Source organism: Bubalus kerabau, chromosome X, assembly GCF_029407905.1.
Source record: "Bubalus kerabau isolate K-KA32 ecotype Philippines breed swamp buffalo chromosome X, PCC_UOA_SB_1v2, whole genome shotgun sequence".
NCBI lineage: Eukaryota > Metazoa > Chordata > Mammalia > Artiodactyla > Bovidae > Bubalus > Bubalus kerabau.
Window position 1 is genome coordinate 42,779,848 of NC_073647.1, and position 11,530 is coordinate 42,791,377.

Here is an 11,530-nt window from a genome sequence, read left to right on the forward strand (position 1 = left end):
CTTAAGATTATTTCTAAAGCTTACCTCAGCAGCCAGTCTTTGGATAAAGGTCAGATGCTCCATGATGTACAACCAGGAGATTAACACTTGGCTATAATCATTTAACTGAGACAGGTGACCTGGGGTATACCGGGCTATCCCCAGTGAAAGTTCTTGACTTAAATTTTTGCTTGTGACCTTACTAATAACTGCTAGCTATCTTATTTTCTATGTAGCTTGTTTCAGAAGATTATTTCTTATGTTACCAAATGTGTGACAGAGCCTGTGATAAAATGCTAATATGCAGTTCCATATGAGATCAGTAACTGTAATAATGTAAATTTAGATATGGGAAGAAGCAACAAGAGGAAACATTTTCCTGGACCAAGAAGCTAGTAAGACAGGTATGGTCCAGAAACTTTTGCTACTTACAAGGCCTGGTCTAGTGACAACACATTGAGTGGCCTGCCAATGGAATCTTTGTTAGACCTGGGAATGAGCCTTCCCAGCACTGCGGGACACAATAACTGTGAAATGCCGCCCCAAACATGGTCAAATATGACTATGAAGGGGCCCTGCTGACTGGACTGGAAGTTGGCCCTTGCCAGCTGCCTCTACAAAGATTGAATCATGACCACGACAAGATGCTGACCTTCAACATCCCCTTGAAAGGAGTTCAGGGTGGGGACAAAAAATAAGGCACTATGTGCTCTGGGAAAAACCCAGGAAAACAGGCCTTCAGATAGTCAGATATTTTCAGGTAAAGATTTTTATGTGTCCAACTTCTTGCATCTTCTCACACATAGAGAAACACTAATGTCACGAACCAATGTCTGGACCTGGTTCTCCTAGTTGCGCCTCAGCAGCTTTCCTACTTCTATTAAACTTTGGGCCATATATCTTTTACTTTCTCCTTAAGTTTGTTTCTCCAAGTAGTAGTATGACAAAAATCTCCCCTGGCCAATGCTCAGACAACACTAGAACAAGCCGCCTTAGCCTGTGGATTCTCATTGCCCTCCATAAATGCACCCTGAGGACCTCAGGCTATTCTCCTTTTGATATCTTATACAGGAGACCACCCCCAGTGATAAGAAAGCTCAAAGGAGACCATCAACAACCAGCTGACCTGGAGATGTCCCAACACCTCCAGGCCCTGGAAAGTCTTCCGCCATATTGCCTAGGAAACTTGAGAAAGGACACGCATTTCACGGGGCAATTGGGTTCACCCCTGTCAGCCAGGAGATGAGGTATGGGTTAAAGACTGGAAAAAAGAACCACTTCAGCCAGTTTGGACAGGCCCTCACACGGTCATCCTGGCAACCCCTACTACTGTTAAAGTTATAGGTATCATCCCTTGGATCCCCCACACCAGAGTCAAGAAGGCAGTGGCTTCCTGTAATGAGGACACCTGGAAAGCAGTTCAGGACCCCAAAAAGCTCCTCAAGGTCTATTTCAGAAACAACGACCGTCACCCATAAAGGATGCTGAGCTCTGCTCTAGTCACTCCAGAAGCCGACTAAGTACACGCACAGCAGAAGCTTGAGGATTCTTCAGCCTTGCTGCAGCCACACTCCGTCAGCTGGCTGCTCAACACATGGCGGGAGCTTGAGGATCCGGCTATCAAAATATCAATGGATTTTCATTGTCAACCCTGGACTCTATCCCTGATTGCTATTATTTCTGTGCCCTTCGCCACAGGACTAGCTTCTGTCCCACCCCAGGACTAGGATTTGGGTCAGAATCTACAGTTAACTGTCTGTTATCTCACTGTAATGGGAAGCCTCATTCTTACTAGAAGTCTCTTATGATCGATTCTCCCTACTAACTGAATTGCTCCACAGTATAACTGATGCCCCTTCACGATAGGCTCAGTTGCTATAGCCATGACAACACAAAGATGGGGAGAAAACCTTTTGCAAGTCTTCAGTTATCTGTTATGTGCAGGCTGCTTTGCAGTCGTTTGGTGTCCCTTGCTGTTATAGATGGTGCCGCCCCCATCAAGGCCTTTTCTTTGTTTGTGGGACAGATGCTTACTCATGTCTACCTGTCAATTAGGTGGGTATCTGCACCTTAGCTTTCCTCACTCCCCAGATGTATATTGCCCCTAACAACCAGACTCTCACCATACCTCTGGCAGCACATATGCGGTCAAAAAGAGTCATCCAGTTTATACCCCTACTAGCTAGTCTGGGAATCACGGCTGGGATAGGTATGGGAATAGGAGGAATTGCTTCATTAACCACCTCTTATCATACACTGTCCAAAGGCTTCACAGACGACATTGAGAGAGTGGCCAAATCTTTAGTGGCCTTACAGGACCAACTAGACTCCCTGGCTGAGGTGGTTTTGCATAATAAGAGAGGTCTAGACCTACTGACCGGAGAAGGCAATGGCAACGCACTCAAGTAATCTTGCCTGGAAAATCCCATGGACGGAGGAGCCTGGCAGGCTGCAGTCCATGGGGGCGCACAGAGTCAGACACGACTGAAGGGACTCAGCAGCAGCAGCAGCAGACCTACTGACAGTTGAAAAGTGTCTGCCTTTTCAGCTGCCTCTTCTTTTACTGCCTCTTCTTGAATGAAGAATGCTGCTTTTATATACACCAGTCAGAAATAGTCAGGAACATGGCCCAGCATCAAAGAGAACAAATCATAAAAAGAGAGAAAAACTAGCTAATTCTTGGGGTAATTGGAGCAATATCTGGAGCTGGGCATCATGGCTTCTCCCTTTAACAGGTCCTCTCTTCATGCTCTTTGCAGCAATCTTGTTTGGCCCTTGTATTCTCAATCCAGTTCATAAACTCTTGGATTGAAGCCACAAAGTTACAAATGGCAATAGTTCAATACACCCCCCTAAATGATGGGGAGCCCGGAATGTCCTACCAAAAACATGGGACGATGCTTTCTACAATGAGTGATAGACGCATCAAGAGTGGGGAATGAAGAGGAAAAGTTAAAATTTTACACGACCTCCTTCTCCTTCTGCCTCTGTAACTCAGCTTACCCCTTGCAAAGTCTAGATCACCTAGGTCCTGTAGTCTCAGAAAACGGGAACTTGCAATGCTAGAAACTGGAGTTGATCTCACTCACCCTTGCCCTGCTCTTTGCCCCTGCAAACCTGCTTAATCATGCCTCTCCAGGTCAGGCATCCCCCTCCCCATCTTGACCACTGTTCCCACGTGTGAGAAACCCCTTAGTTTAAACCAGCCTATTAACAGCTAGTGTTGCCCACTACAGTCTGTCTATAAAAACTCTGCAATCCCTTTGATCGGGGCTCAGAGCTTGGAGTGTTGACTCCTCTGGGCCCGCCAGCATAATAAACCTGAGTTCTCCAACCCTCTGAGAGTTGTGCTTGGATTCTCGAGTACCGGTTTCTGCAACATTATTGAAATGTCTTCAGCTATAAACCCGGAGACTGAGAAGATTGTGTGCCAACCCAAATTCACTCATGTCTCATTTGGAACCTTTCGAGTGTATTTACACTCAGGCAGAAAAACCAGGCGTCTACTTGATCCTGATCAAAGTGCACTTTCTCTTTTGGACCCAGGAGATTCATCTCCGAGTTAGGAGGAACTTCTAATGTATATGTCCTATCTCAAATTTTCTTCTCACCCATAAGACATCGTCGAGAGGTCCGGTACTGCCACCACCCAGCCTCATCACGATCACCTCCCACAGAAGGAACCTAGCTTCCCGAAGCCCAAACTGCCCTGGCAAAGGCACTGACACCCAAGGGCTCCTCGTGGAACCCCACTGCCCTGCCCCGTGGTGCCTTGTTCTGTGGGACTAGGGGATGCCTCTCCACCTTCCTCATGTGGCTGCAGCTCTTAGACTATCACTCCCGGTGTGGGGGTGTCCTGCTTTTCCTAGTGTCCCCACTGCTAACACGGCCTGTCACAGCACGCAAGCTCCCTGAAGTTCTGTGGAATAAATGAGCCGGGAGCAGGGCCTTATTTAGTTGGATTAGTTTTCTCCTACTTTCTTAAATAACCTGGGAAAACCCAAATAAACTGAGATAGCTGAGCTGTATAAAATGACAGACAAAAAGTATAAGAAGCAAGATTTTGCTATAATCACATTTTATTTTCTAATTCTTTCACCAAGTACATTACTGCTAGGTAAGTTGATATTTCCAAAATAGTTATAATTCATATCTCATGTTACCATGTTCAGGGTCACAAAATAAAATTGGGGAGTTCCCAAACTCTTTTAAAAACTAGCAAAACTCTTGTCCTTAAATTGGGTAAGTACAAATACACGTGTGATCAATGTCATTCACAAAGTTAGATACCGAAGTTTATTAAGCCTTATGCTGAAAGACACATTTGAAAAATTCCTAAAGAAAACAGAGATCAGTCTCCATGTCATCGCAGAGAACAGGAACCTAAAAATGCTGCACACTGGGTTCCCCAAGTGGCCCAGGCCATCACTCCTGAGAAGGCTGACCACTCCCTTTTCATTTACAGAGGGAAGGATCAGCCTGGCTGCTGCTCTGGCTCAGGACCCCTCTTCCTCCTCCCTCACAGCCTCTGCAGAAGGGAGTGGGAAGGACCTAAAAGCCCTTCGGTTGACCCTGAGCAGATACTCCGTGAATTTCTCCTTGCTGGTCTCCGCAAAGGCCCGGGGACCCCACAGGAACTCGAAGCGAGCAGGGTCGCTGTCAGGCACCTGCCGGTACTCCAGGTACCCCTCCCGCACCCACACTTGGGTCAGCAGCTCCCTGGGCTCCCCATAGATGGGGTGCTCCCTCAAAGCACACACCCCCATCTTGCTGAGTGCTCCCCAGATCTCCTCCTCAGGGCTGCAATCCCTATTCTGGAGGATCAGGCTGAGGACCACCACCAGGAGGCCGGCCTTGGGCAGGCCCTGCCCACTTCCCTGTATTATATCACAGGTGAGGCCCAGGGAGGGAACCATGATGTAGATGGGTGCAGTGTTTAACCGCCTCACATCTACACCAAAGACCAGCAGAACGCACTCAACCGCTTGGCAGAAGACCACTGGGTAGTACTTTTGGTTATCCCCGAGGACCGTATTCATCAATTCGGCATCGGTGGTTGGCTCCTTGGCTCGATACTTGCAGAGCAGGAACGTCACCATGTTAGCCACCATTTTATTCAGAGCTTCCTGGGGCAAGGCCTCCTCAGCGGAGCACGAAGAGACTGGGCGGGAGGAGGCCGAGGGGGTTGCAGCCTCCCCTCCCTCAGCCCCCAAGAGCTGTGCTTCCTCTGGGCCCTGGGCCTCGCCTGGGTCCTGAAGGTCTTTCTTGGGCTTCCTCTGCTCACTCATCTCGACCACGAGCACGATGCCTGGGATCAAAGCACAGACAGGAGTGAGGCAGGGGACATTGTGGACCATAGGCCTCAGCTAAGAAATATACCCTGGGTGGTCAACACAGGCCACTTATAGGTCTCCTCTTGAGGGGTGCTCTCGGCCTCACACGGGCCCTCCTCCTGGGCAGTCTGACCCCCTGCTACCCAAAGGAGGAAGGGCAGTGGCTCTCCTGGGTGCAGCCAACACAGCCAGAGGTTCTGGGGCTGACACGGTGGGGGGATTAGGGATTTGTGGGGTCACCTCTGTTCTGGGATGGGGAGCCCCTGGTGCTCATTCATGGCACCCTCCTCACCTTGACTCCTGGTACTGCTTGGACCTCCTCTTTTCTCTGATGTCTGGACACAGGCCTCAGACCTCTGCTCCTGGTTCCTGGAACCCCTGTGAGAAAAATGGAGGGGGCCCCTTGGGGGTAGATTGTGGCACAGCCCTGGACTCTGAGGCTCCCCCCCACGAATTGTGGGGGAAGTGGTCCCCTTGTAGCTCCCTTGTAGTGCCCACCTTTCCCCTGCCACGGCCTGGACCCTGCCCTTTGGGGGCCTGCAGAGTAACTCAGAACAAGACCCGAGTTTGAAGGGAAAGCGCTAAGGGGCCCCACATGTGGTGGCACCTGCCCAGGGCCTTCCGCGGGTCCTAGGCTGGGGAGATGCTCGGTCCCCACCTCACGTCCAGCCTGGACTCCCAGCACTGACCACAAGGGTGCGTTCGGCTCTGTCCGAGGAGTCCACCCTCTGTGGATCTGAAGCCTCCACCCTCCGGCTGAGCACCTCATCTCCTGAAGCCCCTAAGCCAGAGGTCGACAAACTGCGCATCCTGCTCAACCCGCTCTGGGACCTCTAAGACCCCCATCAAAGGCAAGGATCCCACCCTGTGTTGGGGTCTAACTGCCTCAGTCGTTCCCCACCTGGAGCCTGGATTCCAGGCAGGACCTGGAATTGGCCCGTCCTCCATTTTGAGGCCCGCCGCTCTCACCCGGTCCCCAGTCTCTCTGAGACCCGATGTCAGGAAGTGCGGCACGAGGTCGTCCTGCCTGGGGACTACTAGGGTCCCCTCAGTTCTGGGGTCCCGCTCCGCTCATTCCCCCATCAGGGTCCTCACCTTGACTCCCGGTAGGACCGGGGCTCTGTCCTCCCCCATTTTGAGGCCCGGCTCCTCACACCAGGTCCCCAGTCCCTCTTGAGACCCGGATGTCAGAAAGTCAGGACAGGTATAGTGTGCTCTTCTCACCCCAGGGTCTCGCAGGGCAGATGACAGGGGCAGGGATCTGTGGGGCTCCATCAGTCCTCCCTGGGGGTCGCTTTAGTCCTTCCTCAGGGCCTTACCTTGGCTCGGAGTAGAGATCCTCTCCTCTCCCCAACTGAGGCCCCGCCCCTTTATACCACGTGCCCCGTCTCTCTGAGACCCGGATGTCAGGACGTCAGACCATGCCTGTTGTTCTCATTCTACCTCGCGGTCTCCGAGGACCGACAACAGAGACAGCTTTCTTTGAGGTCAAGGGTCTCCTAGTCCCGCATCAGGGACCTCCACTGGTTACCCCACAGGACCGGGAATTCTCCTCTCTGCCCACCCGAGGCCCTGCCGCCTATAGCGGGTCCCCAGTCTCTCTGACACCTGGATGTCAGGAAATGCGGCATGTGCTCATCCCACCCTATGTGCTCCCTGAGCCCACTGTGATGGGATCCACGTTCCCCTCAGTCTATTCTCAGGGTCCTCACCCAGACTTCTTCAGAACCTAAGATCCTCCCCTTCTGCTTCTAAGGCCCGTCCCTTAAAGCAGGGCCCCAACCTGTCAGAGACAGGGATGCCAAAGGTAGGACATGCTGCCAAGTGCTCATGCCGCCACCAGGGATGCCTAGGGCTGACAGCAGGGGTGGGATCTGAGGGGCCCTGTGTCCTCCTCAGGGTCCTCATCTTGAGCTCTGGAAGGTACAAGATGTCCCTGAGTTTACCCAAGGCTGGACCGTTACACCAAAGCCCTCACTGCCCTGAGACCACAGCTTCCAGAGCTGCTGGTCTCCTGGGGCAGTGGAATGGCCTCTACAAAGCACATGTGAGGTGCACACTGGGATATGAGAGCCCGGGGTGCTGGGGTTTCACCCTCCAGGGACTGGACAAACTCCACATCTGTCATCATTAGTTCCCCCACTAAGTAAGATACATGGCCCTGGAACCAGAGGGAACAGTGACCCCACCTACCACCACTCCCTGTGATCCACAAGGAAAGTTGTGCTTCTGGTCCTCCATGTAGCTTCTGCAGTTCCTCAGCGGAGCTATCTAGCCATTACCCACTTCTAGCTATTTACATTTGATTCCACATTTTATAAGGCAGACGGCCAGGCCGTGGGACACACTAAGCACATTTGAGTACACAGTACCCAGCCTCATGTGGCTACTGGTTACTCGGTGGTGACAGGACATGCTCTTCCCAAAGGAAGATGGTTCCCACAGGAGATATCATAACAGTCCTACTGACCTATGAGCCATGGTTCCCACCTGGCACTTTGCGCTCCTCTCCGTAGAGGTTCAGGCACCAGTTCCCCATCCACATGTCTCCTCTTCTCCTGACCCAGCCCTGCCATGTGACGAAGGGAAAGGGAGAGAAGGATGGACCCAAGAAGGAGGCCAGAGGGCGAGGACTGTGTGGTCCTCATGTGACTCTGGCTTGAAGCTCAGCTCCAGACTCCTAGGCTGGATCCCTGCCCCTTGCTCCCAGGGCTCTCCACCCTCCTCAGTCCCTCTGGCTGTACCACCCCCAGGATACCCTCTGCAGTGCCCAGAATCCAAAATGTCATCTTCCACCTGCCTAAAAACACCCACCTTCTGACTGTGCCACCGGGAGGAGCCCAGGTCCTCACCTTGGCCCTGAATGGATGGCGCCTGGACAGAGCTTCCATCAGCCAGTCAGACAGGAGCCCTTCCTGCTTCTTGGGAGCTCAGCCCCATGGATGTGGCACCACCTGCATCCAAAATACCTTTCCATCCCACCCCAGGCATCAACACAAAGGGGATGCTTTTCCCTCAAACAACATGCTATTATTATTTAGATGAACCATTTTTTCTTTGTATTAAAATCAGTGAATTAATCATGTATTTATTTCCAAATTGTTGTAGGTTTACATAAAGATCCCATGTTCCCTGCAGGCAGCTTCCAGGAAGCAGAGGGAGAAGAGATGTGGGCAAGGACCTGGAGTCTCTCCCCTGCCCTGCAGTGTGCTCGATGCTCAACAGACAGCAACCGGTAGGTGTAGCCTGCGATGAAGACAGTGCCCTTCGTGTGTTGAGGAGTTTCTGAGAAAGCCAAAGATGCCTTGAATCCCCAACTGTTTCTAGTAACTACTCTGTATCAGCACTTTTAAATGCAGGATCTGATTTAGTTTCCAAGGCTCTTGTGGATGTCAGGGAGGGGGGGTCCCCCCTCTTCTCCCTCCAGTGCTCTTTCTGCCCTACCCTCTGCAGTGACACCCACCCACAGTCTCAGCAGAGTGAATATGTGCCCCTACCTCCTGATGCCAGGGAGTGTAGCCTGGGAGACTCAGCTGCCTCCACAGGATAGAACTTGCCTGAGCACCTATACAGGTGCCCGTAGGCTCCCCAACAGCCGTGACCTTCATGAGGGGCAGGTATCAGACAAGAGACAATGGGGGGAAAAGGACAGTGGGAGTTTTCTTTACAAAATCCAGCAAGGATATGCACAATGCACCACCCTTCACCTGCAAGGAGGATTCTGAGGTATGTGAATTCAGGTTCAGTGCAGTTTTTATGGCTTTGGGGTCTGACCACCTAGGAAAGCTGACCCAACAGTTGAAGTGTCCAACTGCCAGTTTCAAAGAAGAACCCCATTAATATCTTACCAGAAGACTTAGTGTGGTAATCGAAATGTCTTCAACTATACCCCGAGACTGAATAGACTGCGCCAAACAAAATGTGCTCATTTCCCATTTGGAAACTTTCAAGTATATTTAGACTCAGGCAGAAAAACCAGGTGTCTACCTGTTCTGACCAAAGTGCACGTTATTTTTCAGACCCAGGAGATTTATTGGAGAGATGATGAACTTCTAACACGCGTGTCTGATTCCAGACTTTCCTCTCACTCATAAGACACTATCTACAGTCTGGCTGTTGACACCACTGAGGTTCATTACCATCATCTCCCACAGAAGGAACCCAGCTTCCCAAAGCCCCAAACTGCCCTGGCTCAGGCACCAACACTCGAGTGCTCCTCCTGGATCCTCACCGCCATGCCCCGTATTGCCTGTTCTGTGGGACTATGGAACGTCTCTCCACCTTCCTCGTGTGACTGTGGCCCCTAGACCATCGCTCTGGGTATGGGGTGTCCCGCTTCTCCTAGTGTCCCCACTGCTAACACAGGGCCTTCCACAGAGCAGAGGCTCCGTGAAGTTCTGTGGACTAAATGAACCAGTGAGAAGGGGGGCTATTAATCTCATCAATTTTCCCCTACTTTCTTAAATAATAACCTGGCAAAATCCGAGTAAACAGATATGGATTAGCTGTAGAAAAGGACAGTCAAAACCTATAAGAAGGGAGAATTCACTACAATCTTTTTTTTTATTTTCCAATTTTCCACCAACTATATACTGCTAAGTAAGTTCACATATCCAAAATAGTTGTAATTCCAGTTCCATGTGATCTTGCTCAGGGCCACAAAATAAAATGGGAGAGTTCCCAATCTCTTTTACAAAACAGCAAAACTCTGGTCCTTTAAATGGTCAAGTACAAATACATGCGTGATCGATGTCATTCACAAAGTTAGATACTGAAGTTTATTAAGGCTTAAGCTGAAAAAACACACTTGAATAATTCCTTTAAAAAACAGAGATGAATTTCCATGTCATCACAGAGAAAAGGAACAGAAAGATGCTACACCCCAGGTTCTCCCAAGTGGCCCAGGCCATCACTATTGAGAAGGCTGACCACTCCCTCTTCAATCACAGAGGTAAGGATCAGCTTGGCTGCTTCTCTAGGTCAGGGCTCCTCTTCCTCCTTCCTCACAGCCTCTGCAGACAGGGCTGGGAAGGCCATGCAAAACCATTGGTTGATTCTGAGCGGATACTCCATGACTTCCTACTTGCTGGTCTCTGTACAGGCCTGGCGACCACACAGGAACTCGAAGCAAGCAGGGTCATTGTCAGACATCTGCCAGTACTTCAGGTACCCCTCCTGCACCCACACTTGGGTCAGCAGCTCTCTGGGTTCCCCAAAACACAGTGCTCCCTCCTGACAAACATCCTCATTTGCTGAATGCTCCCCAGATCTCCTCTTCAGGCTGAGGACCAGCACCAGGAGGCTGGCCTTGGGCATGCTCTGCCCACTGCTCAGCATAGCATCGCAGGTGAGGCCCAGGGTGGGGACCATGATGTAGATGTGCTCCCTGGGGTCTACCTCCTTCATCTCCGCACCACAGACCAGCTGCAGGCACTCCGAGGCTTGGCTGAAGAGCACCGAGAAGTGTTCCTGGTTATCCCTGAGGACCTTCTTCAGCATTTCCGCCTGGGAGGTCATCTCCTTGGCCCGATAATTGAGGAGCAGGAACTTCATCAGGTTAGCCACCATCTCATTCAGAGCTTCCTGGGGCAAGGCAGAGCAGGAGACTGCGGGGGAGGAGGCCGAGGCTGATGCAGCCTCCCCCACCTCAGCCCCCAAGAGCTGCACCTCCTCCGGGCCCTGGGCCTCACCTGGGTCCTGAAGGTCTTCCTCAGGCTTGCTAAGCTCAGTCATCCTGACCACAAATGCAATGCCTGGGATCAAACCACAGATGGGAGTGAGGCAGGGGAACAGATGGGGGAGAAAGGGGGTGTGAGAGGCCTTGGCTGAGCAACGCACTCTGGGAGTTCTGACACAGGCCACTTACAGGTTTCCCCTTGAGGGGTGATCTCAGACCTCACTGGGGCATGCCTCTGGGGTGGGCAGTCCCCTGGCTACCTGAAGGAGGAAGTGGGGTGGCTCCCCAGGCTGCAGTCAGGACAGTCCGAGATTTCTGGGGCTGACAAGGTGTGGGGATTAGGCCCTCTGGGGTCCCCTCTGTTCTGGGATGGGGAGCCCCTGGTGCATATTCAGGCCACCTTCCTCACCTTGACTCCTGGCACTGCCTGGAACTCCTCTGCTCTCTGACCTCAGGACACGGGCCTCAGACTTCTGCCTTCACCTTCTGGTTCCTGGAATTCCTGTGAGAGAAATGGAGGGGCACCTTGGGGGTATCCTGT

At 51.6% G+C, this 11,530-nt stretch overlaps 2 protein-coding genes across 2 annotated transcripts; both read right to left on the bottom strand.

Annotated features, from left to right (window-relative positions):
- Positions 1-4,475: 4,475 nt before the first annotated feature.
- Positions 4,476-5,267, bottom strand: LOC129638543 (melanoma-associated antigen 9-like). The gene has a single exon (XM_055563054.1). The coding sequence runs from the start codon at positions 5,265-5,267 to the stop codon at positions 4,476-4,478; it is 792 nt and encodes a 263-aa protein (XP_055419029.1).
- Positions 5,268-10,391: 5,124 nt separating this feature from the next.
- LOC129638844 (melanoma-associated antigen 10-like) lies at positions 10,392-11,045 on the bottom strand. Its single transcript, XM_055563546.1, has one exon. The coding sequence runs from the start codon at positions 11,043-11,045 to the stop codon at positions 10,392-10,394; it is 654 nt and encodes a 217-aa protein (XP_055419521.1).
- Positions 11,046-11,530: the final 485 nt, after the last annotated feature.